This window comes from Cavia porcellus, unplaced genomic scaffold (genome assembly GCF_034190915.1).
Source record: "Cavia porcellus strain 051 isolate PalLab524CR breed Dunkin Hartley unplaced genomic scaffold, mCavPor4.1 scaffold_14, whole genome shotgun sequence".
NCBI lineage: Eukaryota > Metazoa > Chordata > Mammalia > Rodentia > Caviidae > Cavia > Cavia porcellus.
Window position 1 is genome coordinate 40,147,293 of NW_026947497.1, and position 26,595 is coordinate 40,173,887.

The 26,595-nt window shown below is 35.6% G+C and overlaps 1 protein-coding gene across 7 annotated transcripts in view; it reads left to right on the forward strand.

The window, feature by feature from the left end:
- The window catches only part of Inpp4b (inositol polyphosphate-4-phosphatase type II B), a 765,962-nt gene that overhangs the window by 633,723 nt on the left and 105,644 nt on the right, over window positions 1-26,595 (forward strand). For all 7 annotated transcript variants that reach the window (XM_063260829.1, XM_063260831.1, XM_063260834.1 and 4 more), the window contains 3 exons: window positions 943-1,060; window positions 4,706-4,846; window positions 8,852-8,949. In XM_063260829.1, coding sequence (XP_063116899.1) covers window positions 943-1,060; window positions 4,706-4,846; window positions 8,852-8,949 — 357 coding nt within the window. The remainder of the gene's footprint in view (window positions 1-942; window positions 1,061-4,705; window positions 4,847-8,851; window positions 8,950-26,595) is intronic.

Here is a 26,595-nt window from a genome sequence, read left to right on the forward strand (position 1 = left end):
AAGCCTTTGGCATACCCAGTACTGCAAAACTAATATAACTTTTAGTTTTTGCATTCATTTATCCTTTAACATTTTTGCCATTATGATTTGTAAATAGAACTTGAATTATTTCAGTGGGGACTCCTGAGCAGTTATCTGGCCTCTTTTATAACAAAAAAAGACTCTTTCCTGACATAGTTTCAATGACTGGAGTTTGAAGCCTACAGTGTTAAGATCTAGAACTGCAGTGTTCAATACACTACCCCTAAGTGTACAGGGATCATTTAAAATGAGTCTCGTCCAAATCAGTATGTTCTAGTCATGCATAGCTGACCTCAGAAACTAGGAAAAGTTATTTTATATCATTTATTAATAGCTTTGATCCACGGCTGATATGGCATCTTTGAATATACTAGGTTAAATGAAATGTATTATTAAACTTAATTTTACTTTTTAAAATTTTATTATTTTAATAGAATGACTACCAGAAAATGTAAAATTATTTATTTAGCTCACATTCTGTTTCTGTTGGATAAAGCTAATCTAGAATCTTAATTATTTCCTCCTCAGGCTTTAGTTGTCAGGGTTTTCTGTGAATCAGTTCAGCCATCTCTTTGTTTCTAGCAATCAAATATCAATCCTGTCAATAAAAATACATCTTTCCTAAAAGGGTTAAAATGTTTTATTTCCTAAAAGGGTTAAAAATCTCTTTCCAGCTGCCTAGCAAAGTGTACATTCTTATTTTGTAAAGGTTGCATTGACTTATAGAGTCTATTAAAAAGGATCCTATTTTTTGTTGATGAAAACCTTCAGCCTATGAAGAAAAGTATGTAGAATAGATTTGCTATATTCAGAAACTTGTTCCCTAAAATACTAGAACAAATTCCAGCAGAGAAGTAGAGTAGCTGGTGACATTTTCTTTAAATAGTATGTTTGTACCAAGGCACCTTTTCCTTTGTTTAGGTGATGAAATCGGAATGCTAGAGGACATGGCTGTTGGCATTTCTGATTTGAAGAAAGTAGCATTTAAAATAATTGAAGCCAAATCCAATGATGTCTTGCCAGTTATAACAGGAAGACGGTGAGTGATACCCATTTCTAAAAATCTAGTGTGTCACACAAGTTGTATTAATGCATAACCAAAAAAAAACAATGGAGCCTTAGAAGAATTTGGGTTTCTTCAGAAATTTTCTTTTGTTCTCTTTCATGGCAGAGAAGGTTTTTAAAAACTTGCAACATCTCATAAGTGTTTGTATATCATAGAAAGGTGAGTATGATAATGTTCCTCTGTGAAATATGAGAAATTTAATATAATAGCATGCATGAGAATAGCATTCCTACCTATTCAGAATCTGTAGATGTTTTCACTTTTGCGGGAATCGTTCAGTTAATAGCTTCATAATTCTTGAGATGGCTTCAAATTAAATTCAGTTAAAAGCAGCAACATTTTAGGAAAGATATATTCCCATGTCAAGGGCATATACCATCATTTTTCTTAATTATTTTTGACAATTCATTCTCAAACTGTGAGATTTCCGAGAAGAGTTTTAAATAAATAGCTTAGAAGGTCAGGATATAATGGGCAAAATATCAAAAATAATTAAGAGAAATGGTAGCATGTAATGTATATAGCTGATAGAAGAATTATATCTTATAGTAAGTTATTTAATTAGAAGTTCTCCAAATTTCAGTCATTGTAATGTGAGTACTGAATGGAGTTGCTTAAAATTTGAAACATTCTCAGGTGGCAGTGTACAAAGGGAAGGTGCCAGTCAGACAGAAAGAGATACAGTCTAAAGGTCAATTTTCGTTTTCCTACCTAAGGTAAACATAAAATCATTATTTTATTTTTTTGTGAAAGATGTTGTTATAGTCAGGGGTTGTGAGGAGAACAATTAGAATCAGGACACAGAATTTATAATATTATTTTATGATGCTCACCCAGAGTAAAACACAAGAAAATGCAGGAAATCCGTCCACAACACTAAAGACATAGAATATTCAGCCAAGGGCCTAGATCCCACAGCAATGTCCTGCATGAGCTCAGATGAAAACCTAGAGCCCGTGACAATGCCTCCCACGAGTCCAACTGGAGGCCTAGAGCCCATGAGAACTCACTCCAGTCTGTTCTATGGATCTGTGCTGGGAAGGCCCAAAGGTCAGTGGTGGAAGCTAGAAAGTCTATGCCAGCGGGGTGAAAGAGCTGTGTTCGTAGGTTGAGTGTTCTGCACTGGAGCCAAGAAGTCATTCTCAAATGAGAATTAGAGCTGCCCTGAAAAATACCACAGCCATGCTCAGCAACATGGAGGTCCATAGCGACTTCAAAGATAAGAACAGTCAGCTGCATGCCAGGAAGCCAATGTGATGAGTTTCTACTGGAGATTAAAAGGCACACATCTTCCCCTCCAGAGCCATGAAGCCATGTAAGGACCAGAGCTCCCCCAAAGTGAACCATAGCCACTCTTACCAACAAGGTCCCAAGCTCCTCCAATGACAATGGTCAAACTCACACTGGGGAAGCTAGTCATGACGAGCTCTACTAGGAGAACAAAGACTCAACACAGCAACACTTAGAGAAACCCACAATGTCTAGCTCCTTTTCTCCAAGTCTCTATTTAAGGTTTATTTAATTCAGTTGGCCTTAGGTTGACCACCAGTTTTTAATCCCTAACAGATGCCTAAAGCTGTATCATTGAAGAAAAGATGAGGTGATTGTTTGTTACACACACACACACACACACACACGCATGCACACACATGCATTCACACATATACAACCTCATGAAACATAGTGCCTCACCTAGAAAATGATACCTCATTTGCATTTTGTGATAGCAAAAAGGAATGAAATTGTTCATACCCATAACTATTAGTAGTAGAACTCTGTGTATTCTGGGGAAGTTTATTATCACTTTATTAAAGGGAAGCTTACCAGATTATCTGATACAGGCAAAGTACAGAAGAGTATTTTAGATCTAAACTGTGAAAACATCATTAGAGATGAAATTAAAACCATAATTAGATGCCAACTTACAATAGATTGAAAAGTCAAATAACAAGTACTGATAAAGTTGTAGAAAATTGGAAACTTTTCCATATGTTGCTGGTGGGAATGTAAAATGGAACAGCCATTTTGGAAATAAGCAGTTTCTTTTAATAAAGTTACCATATTACTTCTAGGTATGCTACCAAGAGAGAATGAAGCATTTTTCCACACAAAAGCTTTTGTGTGAATGTTGACAGCAGCATTTTTCAGGATAGTTCATACCATGAAATAATCCAAGTAACCATCGACTATCAAATGAGTAGATAAAACGTGACATGATATGCCCCATGCAATAGGATCTGGCTCAAAGAAAAAAAACACTACATGAATAACTTCAAAAGTTAGGCGCAAGTCCAGCTAGAAAAGACTGTATATTATGTGGATCTATTCCAGTAGAGATACAGAAAAGTAGAAGAGATTCCCTTCCCTTGGTAATGTCATTGACAAGCATGAGAGATATTTTTAAGGTGATAGAATTGTTGTAAAACCGGGTTGTGATGATGTATGCACAACTCTGTAAATTTGCTAAAACTCTGAACTATATATTTAAATAGCTATGTCAATTATGTCTCAAGCTGATAAAATTTATAACAAAAATTTTAAAATGTACTTCACTGTCCAAGCAACTTTTAAATGTAATCATTGATGCTTCAATATTCTTGAAAGGATTGAAATAACCATCAGCCTTCTGTGAGGCTACAGTCAATGGCAATGAAATCAATTAAACAAGAAAAATAATATGTCCATCAATCTTAGGGCAATGCTGACATCCCTGTGGCTGGATTCATGGTTGTTGCCAACTCTCTGGTTTATAGCTAGGAAAAAAATGTGCCTAAGAATCAATGATCCTTACTACTTATCAATATTAAAGTAGGAAACATCTAAAAGGTTTTCTTAGAGTCTCACTATATATTCCCGATTTTACAACCCACAACTCTTGAGGTTCTAGAAATACATAGATTTTCTACACATCTAAACTACACTCTTTACATTTCTATGCTCAGTTCACATTACATATAAAATTTCAGAACACCGAAGCCACTACTTTGGCTGGCATATGTTATAAATTCTAAATTTTCAACATTAAACATGGAGGATAATTTTGAGTGAAATGTTCAATAAAAATGTTTCTCGGTTGTGTATATGTTGTAGAATGAGCAAGATTCCAAAAAGGTTACTTCTTAAATAATTAACCCCTTCATTTCTATCAAGGCATCACAAACAGTATGGTTCATCAATAATAATAGCAATTGAGCTATGCCAAGAAATATTATAAATGATTTAGTTTATTAGGCTTCAAAGTATTACAAAATTTATTATTAGACTACTTATTCTTAAAACCGATAGGATTTTTAAAATATCAAGGGAGCAAACACTGAAGATACCTATGTACACAGTCGTAAGTGTCTAAAACCATGAATCTAATATGTCTCTTTTTCTAAAGAGTAATGTAAAGAAATCAAACATGTAAACAAATACTTATAATTCTTTGTGCCAGCTAACTTCATAATAAAATAATAGACTATTTCTGGTGTGAATGAATAGAAAGTAAGTATATAGAACAGCCAAGGACTCCATCAGTGCAACATTCTAAGTTTTTATTGTTTCTTTCCAATGAATCTAAAACAATCAGAAACAAACGAGGTCCCTAAACCAGCCTCTACTCCTTCCCTTCACCAGAGAGCACTACGTGGTGGAGGTCAAAGTTCCAGCCAGAATGTTCGAGGTGCTCCCTTTGCCTATCAGAGAAGGACAGTTGCTGCATGTCTATCCAGTGCTTTTTAATGTAGGAATCAATGAACAGCAAACCCTTGCTGAGAGGTAAGCTTTAGGTATAAGGATATTATTCGGTTTGTTTTTCTTCATTTTAAGAAAATACTGAAAACTTCCACATTTCTGCACATGGACACACTTAAATACATTTCCTTTTTAATCAGTAACAGAGTAATTGGCATATGAAGGTCAAATATTTATATTTAAGGTTTTCTTACCCAAATCAAATTTAAGTGTTTCCATGGCACTGAGGAAAACACTGATGTCAATGCCAAAGTATTCACATGGACTATCTTTATTTTCATTTCCAAACACCTACATTTGTATCAAAGTTTAATAATTGTATGTATTTTAATAATTTTCATGTGTTTTAAATACATCAAAAGCTAAAGTTTAATTTTTGAACCTAAAGCAGTCTATTTTCCTCTTTTTGTTTCTTTTATTATAATAGCTACTGTGGGATGATGTTGAGATGCTTTCTTGAAGGACTTTCTGAGACTACAAATAATGGTTGACCCAATTCCTAGGGTCATTATCAAAAACCACTTATATGATCACAGAATTTAATTTTTGCATTTTATATAGTTCACATGTGGAGGATATTATTTACATAAATAATATAAGGAGCAGTCCAAATTTCTACAACTCAGTTGTAAACAGTTTCAGAGATAGAATTTATCATCTAGTTGGAGAAGTTCACCCACAGGCAAATTTTGGAGAGGTTGATAGTCTTTACTAATTAAAATGCTTTCTTGTCTATAATTTACTTTCCAGTGTCTCCTTCCTGTTAGGAAGTTTTAAAGTGCCATGACTTGTTAAGCATATATTACCTATTTATTAGTCTTTTACTAAAATAAAACTCTCTAATTATAATCTTATTGAATTTCAAAGATTCTCAAAATGCCTGCTCTTATGAATTATTTTCAAAATTTTTACTCTTCTATTCATCTTCCCCAAAATATATTTTCTGGACAACACAAGTTATGATCTTTCAGTAAACAAGTCAATGATGAAGTTGTGTTCTGTGGATGGAATTCCAAGCCATGTTGAACATTTTAGTCTTTTCTGTTATAGAATGCACAAAGCACAGTATAATTTTATTCACTACATTGTACATGAAGCTTTATTGATAATAAGTACTTCTGAAATCCATAGCAAAGATACGATTATATTCCAGTTCTGTCTATCTGTGTATCTATCTATTTCATATATACACAGCAAATGTAGTGTTGATAGTGATTGTTATCCCTGAATACAAATTATTCAACTTGGGTAGAAGAGTATGACCATGCTACAATTGCATCCTCTTTGGTAGACTGTTTAAGGATTGAGTTAATCAGTTAAAGCATGTGAGTGTGATCTTGAGAGAGATGTAGCACTCTTCCATGGCTTATCAGGAACTATGAAGCATTTTCAAGGACTGTTTAGTGTTCATATTGAACTAATTTGCATCCTCCATGTCACTGTGACTGTTTCTGTTGTCAGTCACTTTATTGAAAATATCCTTCCTTTCCTTCCCATCTCTCTTGCATATTAAAATCCACTTTTTCCTACCTGGAAGCTGTATAACACACAGACTTGGAAAGGGCACAAAATGCAAGCTAGAGGAAAGTGCTGAGGGAAGCAGGAAGGCTGCGTGAGAGCAGCACTCTGACACCAAATACCGATCTGAGCGGTCACTTCCTCTCTGTGCTGTGATCCTGTTTTCCAGTTCAGAATTTTGGGCTTCACCAGGAAACATCCGAGGGTGAGGCATACTGCCCTATCTATCAATTTACTGTGCGTTTACCTGAAAGCAAAACATATTTCATGAGACACTTGTTAAACAGTGAAATGCTATTTCTATTGGTCTTTTTCTTTACTACTACCACTATCTATTACATATTTTGGGTCAGTTTGGGTTACTGTTTCAAAATACTAAGTAGGTAACTTAGAAACAATAGCAGAAAGTATTTCTCACAGTTGATGAGACTGGAAAGTCACAGAGCACAGTGATGTCTGACTCGGTTTCTGGTGATCTGGTGAGGGCTCTTTACTGGCTCACAGGCAGTGGATCACGTGACCTCTGTGCACAGGTGATGGTTGGAGTGGCTTTGCAGACTCACTTTTTCTAAGGTCGTTAATCCTATGGGATCAGAGCCTACTCTCACAGCCTCATTTAACCTTGGTGCTTCCTCAGAGCCCCCAACATTCAATGCTATCACCCTGGGAATTAGGGGTTCAGCACATAAATGTTGTGAGGCACACACATTTAGTGAATGATGCTGCATTACTTCAGCAAAAGTGATATTTTAAAAATTGCAGTTGATTGTAGTGGCACATAAAGAATACATTTTAAGTTTAATGAAACTCTAGAGATTTTCCTGGGATGATCATCCTGTATTCCATAATCAACTCAGTACAGATACTGAACACAGGCTAGACTAGGCATTGCTCTTCCAAGGGACAAGACATTAGGAGAAAACAGGTACCAAGAAGCATGGGATCTGATCCCTGTCCTGAAGGAACTGACATACAATAAGGAAGATAAGATGACAAATATTGTGTTCCATTTGACTCCTGTAGTAATCATACAGAGAGGGTACAACATGGAAAATAATTCAGATGAGACATGAGTTCATGGGACAGGTCTCAGAGAGGTGAGCCTTTTGTTGGCTTTAAAAGATGAATAGGTAATAATTTAGCCAAAAAGGAAGGTAAGACATTTTATTCAGAGGAGGAACACGTGTCAGAATTATCAAAGGAATTAAAATACATCTGGTAAAAGAGAAGGGTATAACTGTATTCCCATAAGTATCTTCAGAGGCCTTTGCAGACAATTAAATGTTAAACTAAGGGAACAATGTTGTCTTTATGGAGAATGGAAAATCATTGTAGTTCAGTAAACTGATAAGATGAAATGTGTGTTAGGTTAATTTTACCAAGATTTCAGTTACACATAGTACAATGGCTAGTGCACTGTTGTTATTAAATAAATATTTGTCGAGTGAATGAATGGTGTGAGCATGTTCCATAGAGTAGGCTGGAAGGAAAGGAAACAAGACCCATAGGATTAGAGTACTTGTGCAGCTTTAGGAGCATAATTAAATATGTAATAGATAGTGGTAGTGGTAAAGAAAAAGACCAAAATAAGATAAAAATGTTAAAAGACCAATGAATTGTGAAGAAAAAATCTAAAGTGGTACCTCATCTTTGAACCTAGGTATTGACAAAATTGGGGATAAGCTTACATATTATCCATACAAAGAAGTGGTTCTGGTTTTTAGTTTCCTTCAGGTGAAGTTTGGGGGACAAATCACACTGAAATTTAAACTAACATCTGCAAATACAGACTTGGATGGAAACCAATACCAGAAGCCACTTACACAGCATCCTTTTACAGCAAGACAAATTGACTCTTTAAGTTTGAAATAGAGAATTCTCAGAGAAGACAGCTCTCGGTGATATGTAGGAAGAAACTTTTTCCTTGAAGAAGAGACAGAGGGCACTGGTATAGAAACAGAAGCCTTTGTGGGCAGAAGAAAAAAGTGTGCAAAAGCGAGCCATTCAGGGGGTGTGGAGCTGTACTTGTCCCTGAAGTCACCAGCAATGCACACGAGCATGTGCAGTGCAGTGCCCAGTCCTGGTTTCCAAGTGCCCTCCCCAGGCTGCCCTGGCTTCAAAGAAAGATTTAAGAGGAAAAAGTGATAGAGAGGATTTTCCATACATTGAGAGATGGAACTCTGCAAGGAGGTACAGAGTACGGTAGGAAACCAGACTTTAAGTATTAATTATGCATACACAAGGGATGATGTTTTTGCATGCAATGTGTCATCTACATTCACATTTGATGATGATAGATTATTTTGGAATTATTAGAAAAGATTGCTAGTATCTGGGCCAGTGGAGATGGGAATTTGTTTAAAATTGCCATGGTGCAATGTTGCTTAAAATCTATGAGACTCTTCCTTAGGAATTTATTACCATCCATTTAAAAAGAAAAAGCAAAGTGAAAATATTACTTTTAGAGCGATTTTGCAAACTTATAACTGCTTTCTTTTTTGTTTTGGGTAGGTTTGGTGATGTTTCTTTGCAAGAAACTATTAATCAGGAAAATTTTGAACTCCTTAAAGAATATTACGCAGTATTTATGGAAAAGATGCCTCCTGATTGTAAGTATATAAGTTCAAGAACATAATAACAACAGAGTCTTGATGATAAGTCTTAGGAGAGGTTAGGCATTGAAGTCAGTGACTGAAGAAGTAGAGGAAGTGTTGTGAAAATGATTCTGAGCTTTTGTGATGGGCCTCATTACCTTGATTGCATTCTAGAATGTCTCCGTCTGTTCACCCTGGACCTTAGAAAATGCCAAAAATTAAACATATGGAGCTTCTCATTAGAAATATCACAGGAGACCAGTGGAAATTTTGTGTAATTCTTCACTGTATGAAACACTTTGTTTCACTTAAGTTTCCAATTTGTGAAATACACTAGACATATGATACATAATAAAAGGAAAATGTCAAATAGAATACTAATTGTACAATGTAATATTAAGCAATGTAAATGAAAATACCCATTCATTGTATATACCTATTGCAATAACCTATATGAAAATTTTAAGGCTTCCAAGCCTATAAGCATGTTTCATATTTTTGAAATATTTTTACTATTGCTTACTTTTGTGTGACTCTTTCTCCCACATTACTAAGTAGATAACATTTAGGTACTACAAAATCAGAGAATTAGAAATATGCTTGGCATTTATCTACAATATGCTGAGATCTTGAGATATTCATAAGGACTGAAAACTAGGTTTTGATAATGTAGAAAGTGTAATATTTTTAAACAAAAATACTAATCAAAGTATACCTGTTATCTTACCATGAATAATTTGCTAACTGATTCATATATCTGATATTAGATTTGAAATTTCTTAGGTGGCAGAGTTTTACAATATTTCATAACCCAATGAATGCTCTATCAAAATACAATGTCATATGTGTGCCCTCATGCAAATAGATTGAAATTTTAATTGTATTTATATTATGAATTTTTATATTGTTTTATTTCACATCAGATATTGTGCTTTGCCAAAATAAAATCAAACAGGTGGAGATTCTTCAGTATCCAGCATATTCTGAATTGGAAGTTTGTTAATTATCTTAAAAAGCTGCTAATATATATATATGCAAGAGTATTTTGAATTAGTAATTATTGAAGTTTATTGCAAAATGCATGTTGGCAGGAGTTTTTTTTTCCCTAAAGTTTATCCATAGTTTGCAGAATATAGTTTGTCAGAATTTTTATAAAAAATCAATTTCGGTTTTCATTGGTTCTTGAATACTATTGGTTCTTGAATACTATGATATACAAAATCTCAGCTCTCACTACAGACCTACTAAACTCTCCAGGAATCCATGTTTTTATAAACTTTCTAGATGACTTCTGATGGAAACTAGTATTAGAGAACACTAACATGCTCTCCTTATTCAAAACATGTTATATCAAAGCAAGTTGTTGGCTAGATCTGTGAAGGGTTTTGGTCTATACTAAAAAAAATCAACTCACCTAAAATAGAAATATGCAGCAGTACTTTCTGAAGTATTGCTTGAGATAATAAATGCAAAATAATTATATATTCAAGTGACTTACACTTCACATTAAAATAAATATTTAAAAATTTGAAATATATTTTATAGTGTCAGTTGAATAGACTTGTCCATTGGTGTTTACGGATTGGTCATAAGACAGATACCAAAATATACAGTTGCTCAAGTCTGTAGAGCAATTGGGGCAGTATTTGTATATAACTAGGCACATCCTGCTGTAGTCTTTAGATGACATCCAGATTACATGCGTATAAAATGTAGCACAACATGAATAGCTGTTATGCTACAGTTTGTACACAGCAATGACAGCCTGTCATTGGGGACAGATGCAGTAATTTTGGAATATTTCTTATCTGCAGTTGCTTGGATCCATAGATGTGGAATCCAAGGATATGGACAATTACCTATATCACCAAATGTTTTTAGAAACTTAGCAATGTACAGTTGTTCATTGAAAAAGATGGCTTTTTGAATCAAACTGGTTGCAGTTTTATCAATTGGACAATTATCTCAACATATCAGATTTTTCCTAATTTGTTCTGTATATATTTAAGACAAAACTATTATAGATTTGATACAGAATGGAGTTCTAGTATGGCTATAGCTATACTGTGTAACAGAAATACAAACTCAATCTGTACATTATACCAGCATGATTTGGGTTACATTCTATTGTGCAAAAAACCTTAAAATTGTCTTAAGGGTGTAAATAGAGGCTAGGTTGTTTTCTAAGTAGGCGCTACCATGAAACCCATGCAAACGATTTCTTTTCTTTCATAAGTACAAACAAAGATATTTTATGTCAATATTAAAGAATACATTAAAATTACATTAATTTATTAGTCCACTGTGAATGGGCTGCATGTCAACTTACAAACCTTATTTTCAAGCAATATACAAATGACTTGTTTATTTATTATATGGTTTTCAGGTTAAATATCCCCCAATGATTTTTTTTTAATGCTGAGATGTATCTCCTGTCTTTACTCCGTCAAGACTTTCCCCTGTGTTTTGACTTCTATCAAATAGTTTGTATATTTTCATTCTTTGAATGTAATTATGGAATAAAACAAACCTATTTGCAAAATATTCTCTAGTTTTATTATGTAGTAAGTAGTCTGAATTCAGTGGTCCACAAATATGGAATAGGTTTACTTTAGCAACTACTATCAACTTTACTGCAAATTTGCCTTTTACGAGTTATGGAGGAGGAATGTAAAATTACAAATTACCCATCATCAGTACCAAAGACCCTGTAAATATGTGTAGAGCATACCCTGGTGACTTACAGACTAATCTATTTAAGGATCTCAATGGTGATGGAATAAATATTATTTGAACACAGATATTATTATTTGCCTCCCCTCAGCTTGAAAGACCACAACTGCCCTTTCTTTGGTAGGGCAGGGTGACTTTTTTGTCTCTCCTAGAGGATTCATAGTATCTTGAATTGGGAGATGCCTGTTACAGAGAAGTAACAAAATATAGAAATTCCAAGAGTGGGCAGTCCATTTCCTGGAACACTTTGCCAAACTTTAATCAGCATCAGGAAATATGTAGGTGATACTGAGATCAGAAAGTCCTGTTGCTGACTACACCATCCGTGGGTTGCGGATTTCTCTCTACTGAGTCCTTTCGCACGGTGATGCAGCTCTCAGACAGTTCTCCTTGCACTTACTCTAAGGCACAGTGAATCTCTGAGAGCTGCGCATTTCCCACTGGGCCTGCCTATGATTTGCACTGGCCCCTTTAGTCAAGCAGGAAAATTCCCATAGTCAGGTATTTGTGTTTCTTGCTTCTCTGATCTTCCCACTGGATTGGTGATCTTAGACATCTTTCAAGTTCCCTTTCTTGCCCCCTTAAAGCATTAAAATAGTTAGTTTTTGCACTAAGAATAAAATCATTAATAAAGGACTTCTGTAAATCACTAGCACAAATGGCTCCATGCTTCACAGCCACCATCACATCACACACATCAGGAGCCTTGGGAGGAGAGGCAGATGTAAACCCCTGTCGCTCTTCGCGTTGTGATTCAGATATAAAATGTTTCCCTGGGGCCTAGTTGGAGGGGGCAGATAACTGTGGATGGAACCTAAAAGGTAGAATTCTTGTTTCTGATTTCTCCTTTCTGCTTCCTGCCAGCATGGCTTGAGCTTCTTTCCCCACCTTATTCTTACACTGTGCTATTTCTGTCTTAGAGCCAAATGAGCTTGGGCTGCACATCCTGAAGCTGTGTATCACTATAAACCTCCCCTCCTTTAGACTGTGGCTGTCGAATGTTTTGTCATAATGACTAAGGGAAAAGGGACAAACTGTCAATTTTCCACATCCACACTTAACCATACTTTCTGTACTAATAATGCCCATACATAATTCCCGTTATAAAAAAAGAGCTTGTCACACATGTTTATTGGAATTCTACCATTTAGTGACTCCTTTATTTGTATGATAAGGATGGACTCTGTAGCTCTGTGAGCTAAGACAAAAAGAAAAAATAAACAGGCAGGTTTTTTTTTTTTTTTCAGCTGTTGTAAGCTTTTTTTTTTTTTTTTTTTTGAACATTTGACATTCCTAGGTTATATAGAGTATTTCTTCCACAACAGCAATAAGAATTGCATACAAAATACATTTTAGAACAAAACCTTAGAGGAATGTTCTCGTATACTTCATTATATAAATGCAATTTTGGCTGAAAGTCCACAATCAATTTAGCAGACACTGGTGGAGATCATATTATGTATAAAACTCAGTGCCAGTCATTGGAGATGATGAACATGGATAGCACTGTGCTCCTGGTAGCTTGCAACTTACACACTCAATGTAATCAAGGAATGATCTGCATTAACTGTAAACCTCTTTGCACTGGGGTGGTTACTGTTTAGGAGTGTTGATCTTTTTCTGAATAGTTTAGTTTTATTGTTTTTGCTGTTGTTATACAAAGAGCTTTACTTTCTTCCTGATCATTTCTGACATTCCTAGCATTGTCACGCATTGTCGCAGCTTTTGCTTTAGCACTATAGAAAATAATATCTCTGCATTCATTCCACATACAAAACTAGGAAAATAAAACAGAGTCTAATTCATTTTAAGAGAATTATTTGAATAGTTTCTACATAAAAATAAGAAAGCATACATCTTAAAAGTGGAATACCCATAAATATAAAGAGAGATTAAACATGCCATGATAGAGTAGGGAAATTATTCCAGATTGAAATAAATGATAGCTAAATAAGAGGAGCCGCACCTAGGAATAGGTGAGCAAAAATATCAAATGTCATGATCAAGTGTTAAAAATGAGAATTAAATAGATACTATTGGATTTGGTGATTTTGAATCATTGAGGACATTTGATGAACTATTTTTAATGAAAATGTTTAAAATTGTGACCACATTATATTTTTTTATTTAGAGAAAAAAAGCAAAACAGAAAAGAAAGAGAAATAATACAGAATTTCAAAAAAAAGAGAAATCACTAATTGATAAATTATATATTGTTATCATTTAAGCAGTTGTTCAAGTTACAAAATTAAAGCATAAAAAGTGGAGAAGGGATTGAGTGGTTTTTTTTGTTTGTTTGTTTTTTGTTTTTGCAAATGAGACAGGGACCAAGAGATAGACAGGAGAGAGGAATGAGACATAAAAAGAATTAAGGTGTGTTATGTACACCTACCAACTCTCAAAAATGAATGTAATCATGATGTATGCGAAGATGTAAAAAAATTAAGATTAAAAAAACAAGTGAAAAATCATAGCAAAAACCACACTCACAGAAAACCGTGACTACAAAAAGGGAAATAAAAAGTTAGGATGAAAGCAATTGAACAAAGTGGAAGGAATTTTCACCTTGAATTGTCTTTAGTTTTCCAAGATGGTAGGCTTCACATATGCTTAAAGGCAGTAGTTGTAGGTTGGCCTGCCCTCGGGGGAGACGGCAGTGGGATAGCCCCTGGAACTACCCAGAAAGTCAGTGAGGAGCCCTGAGAGTGTGAGCAGAGTGTGAAGTCTCCTATGGGAATCAGAAACTCAGGCTTGCTTGACTGATGAGGAGGAAGGCAGTATTCTGGCTTCTGCCAAAGGGGAGTCCCCGTACCTGCCCGAGGCCCGTAAGCCCTTCCAGTGGAAGGTCACAGTCGACTCTGAAATGTTATTCTGCACATAAAAGGTTTTGAAAGGGTATAAAGTGCGGTTTGGAGTTGGTCTTCAAACCTTGCTGCTATGCCTTTGGTGGGTTTAGAAGAAAAAGATTTTATTCATATCCACTTTGAACTTTAAAAATGAAATCAACATGGCTTTCCCCTTTGCTCCTTTTAACACAATTATTAAAATATATATCTTGAATATAATTTATAAAAGTTTTATGTGCATATGAAGGATGTAATGTTTAGATTTATGGAACTGTTAGTGAGATTCATCTTACTTAGATGAGAATAATTTGTGTCCTTGGAACATATTTTCAGTAGGTTTTTCCCTTTTTTCTGTTTTCCTTTTTTCCTCCAGTTCTAATGGTCCAGCCTGGGGCCTCACATGCTAGGCTAGTGCTCTGCCACTAAACTGCACACCTAGTCTTTTAGTTAGCATTTTCTGATTTTAATATTTCATTTTATTTAATTTTCATTTTAAAAAATAGACCAATAGAATGAAGTTGGTTCAGATCAGGATAAAATGAGAAATTTTTAATAAATATAGTATGTTAAAAATAACTTGAAATTTACAGAAAGACACAGGACTCTGATGGGACAACTAAACCTTCATGTAAGAGGATAGGTGAAAAAAAAAAGAGTTTCACCGTAAATATAATATGGAACAACTAAAATTGAATATTTTTAGATCAAAGCATTGAACCACCTGTCCTTACTGTTCTAATTCTTTGCTTTCTAAAATATTATCTTGCGGCCTTTGAAAATGTAGCAAGTTTTCCAAACATAAGAGAGAACTCACTAAAAAATTAAAAATATTTTTTTCCAGAACAAGACAATGCTTTCCTGAATGAAATCATTAGATTTTGTTTCCAGAAGAGATGAAAAAATAGATGTACTGAGCCATCGCTTAGCACTGTGCTCTATGTAAAATAAAATGACAAACTAATATACATAACAGTGTTGCAGAAAACTGACTCCAACACGGGTAACACTGGAGAAAAATTCAGTGCTGGGGCTGGGGATTTAGCTCAGCGGCATAAGCACCTGCCTTGCAAGCAGGTAGTCGTAAGTTCGATCCCTGGTACCGATAAAAATGAAAAAGAAAACAAAAAAATTCAGTGCTAGGCTTTGACAAACTCCCACAGCGTATCACATTTTTGGACCCAGTATTATCCAGTGCCATAAAGGCATCTCACATAGTAGGAGTTTTCTTGTATTATAAATGGATATGGGTCACAGAGGAGTGTCAGTTCCTGGTATGTAGCTGGTACATGCATTCAACAGAGTTGTGCTGCATTTGTGCTGTTAAACAATGAAAATTAAGCCTACTTATATACAGCTTCCCTTCACCTGTGATAATCTAATGAACTTTGTCAGAGCAGAAAATATTTGGATGAATCCATGCTGATGTCATTTGATATGTGTCCTGCCTGGCTGGACAATGGTCCATACACAGAAAAGGCACATTTGGATACCTATCCTCCTCATAGAGTCAACATACATTAACATTCAAAATATAGCTCACTGGCCCCATGGTTTTTATGTGCTGATTTCATATATTTCCTGTCTCTGATTTTCAGAGCTCTTTATCATTAGAAATTGCCAGTGTTTCCATCTCAACTTTCCCATTGCCAGGACAAAATGCTCGGTACCCGTAACTTAAAGGATGTGAGGTTTAATTTGGCTCATGATCTTAAGAGATTCAGTACATGGTTCTCTGTGAAGGCATGGAAAACATAGCAGAGTGAGGGCACAGCAAAGCTGCTTAGTTTATGGAGCCCAGGAAGCAGAACAGGAGAACTGCATCAGAGAGGAAGGGGTGACAGACCAGACAAAGACCTCAAGGTCTACCTCGCCCTGATGCATCCAGACAGAAAGAGAAATGTGTTCTGCCAGTCCCGGGGCAGCTCCCAAGCCAATCAAGTTGACAAACTTCACCATCACAAATTATGAGCTCATTTCCCCAGACCTCACCAGGCCTTTGAAATCACTGAAATGTATAAGATAAGGAAAGATTGAAGCAAATGTATTCAAAGGGTATGTACACATACGTGCACATGCACATGCATGCACACACACACACACACACACACAAGATCTTCCAACAATCTGAACATTGCTCATTAGTAAAGAGATGCTCCGTGATAGATTCAGTGTTTGGTTCTCAGACATAAAATACTTGATTTCCTCAGAACGACTCACATTTACATGGAGACTTTTCCTGGCTGCTGGAAGAGCTTCTCTACATTACAGGAGAGTAGCTTCAGAACCCATTTGCATTCTGTCAAGAGTTTCTAAGCTGTGGGTAACACAAGGTACTGTTAGGGTCTATCCTTTCCTCACCTGTCACCTTGTCTCTTTGCCAGATATCTCTTTCTCTTTACTTTCTTCTCACTGTCTGCAAATTTCAGAGAGAAAGCCAAGCTGTGCAAAGAAGGGTTTACCCTGCCACAGGATCAGGTAGACAAGGGAGGCTGTGTTAGACAGCCCGTGGTAAGCTAGGTTATCCTGTGATAAAATAAAAATAACACCAAATTCTCAGGGGCTGTGTTTCTCAGGCCTCACTCAGGAGCACAAAAATTATAGGAATTTGCAAGTTAAGTTGGGGTTGATAAAATCACCCAGAGGGGAACACTAGCTACTAGCCTGGATTCCAAATATGACGAATGTAGTGCTGTCAAAGGAAAAAAAGCAGAGGACATTTAGCTAGACCTGGGTTCTTAGTGATCACTAAGCACCATGAGGTTGAACCCAAGGCAGAAAAGTTGTCCAGTTGGGCCTGGGGCCATGAGAATTCTTAAAAGCTGTTGAGACATCATAAACGGTCTGGGGGGAAATGTATGCTTGCTGTTGCCTTCTTCCTCAGATCCTTCAGTATCCACCTGGGTCCTCATTGTCCAGATGCAACTGAAAGTTAGAGAACAGCAGATAGGCTTGGAAATGAGCTTTTCTTTGATAAAGAACGGACTAGGGAGAGAGATCTATACACACGAAAGAGAGAACCAGTCTAAGTCCCCCGTTTTACCTTTCACCCATATAAGATACACTTGAAAGAAATACACACCTACAAGTGAGATTTGGTATTTCTGGGGTTTTTTGTTTTGTTTTTGGTTTTCGGTACAGGGAATCAATCTCAGGTCCTCGAGACTGCCAAGCAGGCACTATGCTGCTGAGCTATATTTCAGACCTACTTTTTATTTTCATTTTTCCTTCTTCTTCTTCTTCTTCTTCTTCTTCTTCTTCTTCTTTTTTTTTTTTTTTTTTTTTTTGGTATTTTGTGGTTTAAAAAGGCATCCAGGCTTAGATATGTAAGATATCACAGAGATAGCAAATTATAATTTACGATTTTGCATTTCACTTACACTTTACTCATGGTTATAAAAATAAATGAAATTTTTGGGAATATTAGAACTGTTTATCATGCATTTATTTGTTGTTTAGTGACATTTATAGTTGACTGACCTAAGATGTATGTCTATATGTATATAGCAACTCAGATGTATTGAAAATTCTGCTCGATGTGAGATTATCTAAATTAATTATATCAAATTAAGGGAAATTTCCTCAAGGAATAATCCAAATATTATTGATTTTTAAAATTTTAACAACCTAGATATAAAATAAAGTGTAAATATTTTTCTTAAATAGGTGAAAATCTTTCCAACAGGAATTCTAAGTGAAGAAATCATATAATCAACTTTTATACTTTCATAGACACTTTTATAAAAATCTCAACTTTGGCACTCTGTGGAAGTCCAGATATACAAATGAAAAATCCAGCTATTCATCCACATATTTTGCTTATTTTGTGTCAAATATGCATATATTTGGAAACATTCATATGGCTGAGTAATTTTTCACATGTTAGCCATATGTCTGGCATTTCATAGACATGCAAAAATGTTACAAGGAATTGGCAGTATAAAAGCAAATTGTATCTATAATTATAGATACCATATAAACACATTGTGTGATATCTGTATTGCAAAGTTTAAGGATAACCTCAAATTTGAAAATGTTTCAAAAAGAGAAGACAAAAGTAGAATTCATAGTTATTAGCTGACTCCAATTTTTTTCAACTAATTTTTCTTCTAAATTGATTCTAACCAGGCTTTGTTTCATATAACTTCACTGAAACTGTTTGTTGGGATTTGCACACATTTAAACCAATGTTCTGCTTGTTGTCCTCGTGTGCCTGACTCTAGTAATAGGTTTGACAAAGCTATTTCTTTTTTGTTCACCTTGCTTCCAGAACACCCCATTTTCTGTGATTGATGCTTTGCCTGGGTGTTTCTTTTCAATCTGTATTATACATTGTTCATTCTCAGCATGGTGCTGTGTCCCAGAATTCCATGGTGCTGTGTCCCAGAATTCCATGGTTCTGTGTCCCAGAATTCTATGGTGCTGTGTCCCAGAATTCCAATGAGGCAACAGCATCATTGCTTTAAATGTATCTGTTAATTATTGACCTCTGTGTCACAGAGTGACCTCTGTGTCATCTGTCTTCCTTTACTCATCTATTCTGCTTGGTTCCAGATATGTGCTATTAAAAATGCTCCTGCTACAGTATTTCTTATATAATCCAGCTTTTATTTGTGTTAGGAAAAGTGGAGTTATCCTTGACTCTTTCACTCCTTACTTAATTCTGCACTGTCAAAAGCTTTCATGGGCTCTACTTTTACAGTAAAAGTCAAAAATTCTTTCCATCTGCATCTGCTCACCTTTTGCAAACATTTCTTACCTCTCTCCTAGATTAGAACAATCAGCTTCTCTGGGTTTCATTGTTTTCTTCTCACTCATTTATTATCACAGCAGCAGGGAGAGCCTTTAAAAAGGAAAGGCACAAGCTCTTTCCATAGCACTCTTCTTTTCTTTATTCATAATAAAATCTTAGTTTCTTAAAGATGCTTGTAATGCCTCACACAGTTTGTTCCATTAATCCTTGGATTCCCTCTCGCCTCTTTCTTGCTCAGTGGTTCTACTGGGCCCACACCGACCTCTTGCTGTGTGTGAGAGCTTTTCAAATAGCTGTTTCCTCTGCCTTGAATGCTTTCAGCCCTTGTGGATCATTTAGTCCCCTGCTTTCAGTCTTTGCCCAAATGTCACTTTCTCAGTGAAGTCTTTCTTGACCATTCTCTTTTAAACTGTCATATCCTATTTCTCTCCTTTCATTTTTTTCCATAGGCTCTATCATCACTTAGCAAGTACAGAGTTTGAAAGCACTTCCTCACCCAGAATGTGAAGTCCAAGAGGATGAGAGTCCTTGGTATTTGTTGTCTTTATGTATGAAATTCCAAAAACTTTGACACATGATTTCTGTTGCATAATTAGTAAGTGAATACATGAATGAATGAGATTAATTAGGTCACTTAGTTGTGGTTTTGTTTTTTTTTTTTTTGTTTTTGTATCAGGGGATCATAAATGCTAGGCAACAGCCCCACCCTTGAGCCAAATCCTCAGCCATATTTGGATGTGTTAAAGAATCATAGAACAATAGAATATTATTGAATCTTGGAAATAATCCAACCAATAGTGGTTGAAGGAATACTGTTCCTTTTAGTAATTATTGAATGACAAAACAATTCTATAGTCAAATTATTTCAGACTTTGCATCATCCTGTTGAAATTTCTGAGGTTGACAGCACTGTTCAAAAACTGATCAAAAGAGTAAAAAAGCAAATAACACGGGTTTGTAGATTACAACAAATCGAGACTGCCACTGTGTTGTAAAACAAGTCATAGCCAATATACATACCGTAGCACTGGTTGAATTCCAGTAACACTGCATTTACAAATACAGAGAGCTCATTGGTCTTAGACTGCGTGTCATTATTTTCCAACCCCTTTCTTCAGCTTAAATCTTTTTAATTTTTTTAAAAATATCATGTTTTACATTAAGAGATCATGAGCAATTATATGAAACTCTCACTAGTATTTTGCTAAATAATTGTTCAATGCATAATTTTAAAAATACTGATCTACAGCCAGATGTGCTGGCACACACCTGTATTCCCAGAACTCAGGGAGCTGAGGCAGGTGAATTTCTGTGAATTCAACAGTAGCCTGAGCTACAAAGTGAGTTCAACACGAGCCTGAACCATGTAGTGAAAACCTGTCTCAAAGAGAAGAAGAAGAAAAAAAATACTGACCTATACCAATCCTATGATTTTCAAGAAGGACTTGGGATTCAGCATTGGTTTTAAGATTCCAAGCTAGGCTAGTAGGGCAGCAGAAACTAAATTTCATGTCCTTGGGACAGCTTCCAGTCAAATGTTCTCTTCATTCTTGTACTACTGTTTTTCTGCTGTTGTCCAGAAATTTCTGACCTGCATCTAAAATTGTAGATTTTAAAATAATTGAATATTTCTAGCACTATGCTTTTATTTTGTTTTATTTTTTATACATTTATAACCATGAATTTATTTTAGTCCATTGCTGAAAAACCTTGAATGCATGCAAATCTATAAGTTTTTAATATTCTATTAATGTTTGTGAAACTAAGTGACTTTTTAAGCCACTGTCACTTGAAGCATTTCTGTGTCATTCTGAAAAGATGTGATACAAAAATATTAAACCTTAATTTTCTCTATCAGGGCATGAAGTACAAACAACACTGCAATCAAAAAAGGTGGATACACCTACACATATACAAATGACCACCTGCTTGGCTAACTAGGCATTAATCTCTGCAATTTTTATGTTATTTGGGGTTGTCATAATTTAGATCCATCTCTGCACTTTATATCTTCTTTATTCTTTTCTTTTCACTAAAACCCTCCATTCTTTAGAACATCTAAATCTTGTATCCCAGATATCACACTGTCAAAGACTAGCTGACCTTCCACTGTTCCAGTCTTGTAAGTCACCTATAATGGCATGAAATCAAAAGATATATAATTACTCGAAAGCCCACTTAGGTGAGTCACTTGATGTTTTAAATGCCTGCATTTCATTGTCAGCCAAATTAGGATAATTAAGATGTATATACATTGTTCTTCAAAGTACATTCTACCATTATCTCAACAGGCAAAGAAAGTTAATATTTCCACTGTCAATTTCTGTGACCTAATGATGTCACATTACACTTAGATGAATACAGTAACAATTATCATATACTTTGAGTTATATTTCTCTTGTGTACAAAGAAACCAACTGATTAATCCAGTTAATTGTAAAGTCCCCTGTACAGTTTGATTCTCTATTTAGTGCTCTCTTTTCTTCTCTATTTTGTCTGTACTTCAAATTTAAATTAACTGTACTGAATTTTTTTCATGTAACCAATTCCATGAGACTTTTAAAAAAATAGTACATCGGGTATGGTATGATAATTGCTTATTGATATGCTTTTGAAAACATTTAACATGAGATCTTTGGTCTCACCATGAGGGATAAGGTAGATACTAACATTTTTGGGTTTATCATTCCTTTTGGGAGTGTCTAATTTGACCAACATTAATTCCAGGATGTCTTACGATTTTATCACCAGGTCATTTCCACTACATAGACTACCAATTAAAAGATGACTAAGAATTTGTTGCCATATTTAATTAAACTTCAAAGAAGAAACAACTAACAACTTATTAGTTCACCTGATCAGCTAATTAAGATCTTTTTCCAACTTGAATTCACTCAGCTGTTTAACATACCACTCTCAAACACTCTCTAATTACCATTCCACTCCTCCCAAAACCATAATCACAAAGGCCTGTATTTTCCAGTTCACTTTTACTTCCATCATTATTTATTTTTCCTCTTCCTCTTCCTCGTGTTCTTCTTTTTTATAATTCTGCGTTATGAAACTCCAGCAAAGTGGAACTGCCTTTGGAAGCCAGTTAAAGGAGAAAATTGGAAGTTAACTTTATTGGGTAGATAACAAAGGGTAATGTAAGAACACTAATAAATTAATTCATGTGTTGCCTCTAGTGAACTGTAAATATATGAATGCCTCACATTACCAAATAATATGCAACTTTAATAAAAAAAAAAAAGAAGAGAGTCAATGGTAATGGAACAGAATGTAGGCCTTACCTCTGTCCTTTTTACTTTGGAAGCTTCCAAAGCAGTTTTACTCCTGTAATTCTCTTTCTCTGTTTTACTTCATCTTTTCCTTTCCTTAATATCTTGGGAGCTGTTTTATTCTATGTGGTAATAAATATTCAAGATATCATTGTCATTTGCTTCTGGACCCTGAAGAGATGAACCAAAAACCACGAGTATTTGAATGCTTAGGAGTTTTGCAACCATGTCCCCTCTTTTTGCCTCTCATTCTCACAGTTGGGGATTCATTTCCTTCCATGTTGTTGCTGTCATTGGAGGATACTGCAAAGATAATGCAAAGTTGGCCTGACACGAAAGATGACAGTTGTCCCCCTTTATGACCAGAACTAAGACTACTTTAAAATAGCCACAAATAGTTATCTGTAAAGTTCAACCTGGTTTCCAAAAAGACTGAACTGAGTGTCCGTGTAAAGCTTTTCCTTATACTCATCCACTCTCCTCACTCAGCTCTATTATGTACATTAACCGATAGCAAGCAATGCGAGACAGAATTCAGATGCTGCACAGCTGCTTAATGAGAAACCATTCTGTTTTCCCCAAAGCAAAACTTAAGTGGGAAACAATCAGCCTTAAAAACTAAAAATCAGAATTGCCATCCCCGATCAACCTGTCTGCTCTCCCTGCCATAGTTCTCCTGCTCAGTGGCCACTCTAAGGTAGGGATGACAAGGATAGGCTCACGGGTGTGGTGATGGTGACATTTTTTTTTTTTTTTTGGTACCTATGATCGAACTCATGACCTCATGTTTGCCAGGAAAGCGCTTGTGACGCTGATCTAAGTCCCTGACTGATGGTGACACTTTTTATGTCTAGATTTCAAGGCCAATGATTTTCTGATTAGGTCTTATTTGAGGCTGAATCTCTCAAACCTTTGCCATGACTTTAAAATATTTGAAGATTTTTAAATTGAATTACCAATGATTTCCTGAAAAAATATGCTACCACTTTCTCCTTATCCTTACTTATCACAAGTCTTGGCTTCCCATTTGTAACACTGATTCAGGGAAGTTCAGCGAACTTATAATTCAGTGCTTTGAACATGTTTTAACAATTATTCTTAAAGTTTATTTTATCTGCTGCTGTTGGTGATGAGTCCTGAAATTCATTTAAGGAGGAATGCTAAAGTTATATAGTTTAAAAATATTCAGCTCTGATCAGATTGTGATTCTAGCAGTTCATCTATTATATTGCCTCCTTTATAAGTATTAAATACAATTTGAATAAAATTGGGTTTAGTGAAGTTTTGTCTTTTTGTGTTTCACAAGATATAGCCTCCAAAGAACATAATTTAGAATTTTAAGACATCACAAAGGCTTGTGCCTAATTGTTCTTGTCTAGTGACTGTGCAATTTATTATTATTGTTTCAGAGTTAATTAAAGAAAAGATTTGCTATTACAGAATATAAAGCTAACTAGAATGGACTGTGAAAGCACTGTCCTCATATGTTAAAGCTTTATATTTAAAATTAGAGGCCCTTCTCAGTTGTTTCTATGATGCATATTCTAGTTATATATTGCCAGGTAACAAGCTATTTCAAGTTTAAGCAAAATAAGAATCATTTTATATATGCTTAGGTTAAAGGAATTACACAGAGAAAGTTCGGATGGATTGTTTCTCTTCTGTGTGATATCTGAGACCGAAGGTATAAAGAAGAGGGGCTGGGGCCACTGGAATGGCTGAGGGCTGGAGTCATATGGAGGTTTCTGTACTCACATTCTGGCACCAGGGCTAGCTTGCCTCAGAAGAGGGATTTATCTGGGACAGTGGAGTAGAGCACATAAAGAGCATCCTCCAAGTGGCCTGGCCTTCTTCCAGTATAGCAGATGAGTGCATGTAAAATATATCAGAAGGAAGCACACAAGCATCAAAGTTCAAGAAAATATTCAGACAGAAGCTACTGCCTGAACTGACCTCAGTAGTTACAGAGCACCATTTTTGCCATGTTACATTAGTCAGGATGGTTCAAGCTGACTCCTATCCAAGGTAAGGGGACTTGCACCCCACCTCTCTCTAGAAAAAGTGCCAAAAACTGGGAAACCATATTTTAAAAGTCATTGTAGAAGCAATTGATTTGCTGCTGTCTGAAGTAATCTTCTCTGTCCTTTTCTGTAGCTCAGGAATACACAATGGCAATATAGTTGGTCAATGGTAAAAATACATACATACTAAACACATAGTTTTATTTACCTTACGGTGCTTTTGGTTCCGGTGACAGCACCCCTCCTTTGAGCTGCTTTGAATAATAAGTAAAGTTGAGTAATTAATGTAGCTGAAACTTTGAACAGTTCAGCAAGTTTGAAAAGAGAGTTGGTTCAGTGGCTCAGAAGCATAAATGAGAAGCTTTTACCCCTATTTTATCACTTGCTAGTCTTAGGGTGTGGGACTTGTTCTGTATGCAGTTACATCATGTCTAAGTGTGGCCCTCCTGAGTGATCTCCTTACTCAACCAAAGAAATAAGGAGCTTCCTGCACGTCCCTCAGCTGCATTAGATAGAGCACTTCCACACTCCTAAAACAATTGCCAATGCCAGAGTTAAGATGGGATTTGCCTGGATCATACCCATCCGCAAACTGTCAATTTCCAGATGACACCTATTAATTTAAGACTGCCAGTGCCATTGATTTCATGTAAACCTTGCATCTGCTACTCAGTAAGGAATGAGTCAGTAAGGAATGAAAAAAACCAGTATTTCCTTTTCACATTGAAGCGCTTTCTGACACTGTAAAGTCACTTGACCGTAGGAAATGAAGCTACAGCAGCGCCATCATCAGTATCATAGCCCAATCAGCTGCAAAGTGCTGGTCCTATTGCTGCTGACCCCTTAGCACTCTGCTTTTGGTGCAAATCAATGTAATGATCAGAACACTTGACGTTGAAGGACTATCTTTTGACAAACATAGAGAAATTAAGTACAAGAAAGTGACCCTCCATTTGGTTAATCTGCTTCGATGCGGAGTCGTGGAAGAATCACTGGGCTTGTGACTGCTTGCTGTGGGCAATGTGAAGAGAACGAGTCTCACTGGATGTATTCTGCATTTTGCCTAAGGGAGTATGCTTCTCATCTAAGGGTGTAAAGCCCACTCTCGAGACTGAGTTACTCTCTCTGTGGTTTTTAGAGCTGACACAAATTTAATAATTCAGCTTCTCCTGCAATGATTTTATTAATAGTTTTCCACTCCTGTGCATGAAGCATGACAGAGTTACTGTCCTCATTTTGCATTTGAGGATATAGGGACACAGGGTTAAGCAAAGTGACCAAAAGCACACATCAAAGCCCAGTAGAGTTGGCATTGGAAATTATGTTCCTGGAATTTAGATTTTGTGCCTTCTTTAGGAGAATTATGAAAGTTTCACATAAAAGCAACAAATCATAAATAACAAACATTTGGGAATCTGTTTCCCAGACTAAGAATTTTTGTAAGAAATAAATATTTACAGATACAGAAAAACCCCTAACTTCCTACTCCATGCCTGCGGTCCTCTGAGAAAATTAACATCTCTCACTTGTTTTATAGTCTCATGTATTTATTCTCAAATATATGTTTTTCTCTTTATGTGTATCATAAAAATATGATATTTTTGTATATTATGTTATTACTGTTATCTTTGTAGGAATTTTTCTATTGTAACTTTCTCTTTTCAACATGGCTTTTGTAATATACTTACATTGTTGTGTATTATATTTGGTTATTTATTATATCTGTTACAGTATTTTATGCCAAATGAATACATAGCAATTTGTCCATTCCTTTTATGAATATTTATGAATAGCCCTTTATGAATATATGTGATTTTTGCTGTCTAATATAAACTATGCAATGAACCTTACCATATGCAACCTTCCTCTTATTCCTTTCTTGAACTCTGAAAACAAAAAGAATATACTTACAGATAATGTATGGAGATTCAATTGCAATAAATTCAAATGTTAGAGTAATGCAGAAAATGCATATCAAAAAATAAGGTCTATTTGCTATATGTACGTTCGAGAAGAGATGATGAAAGTCT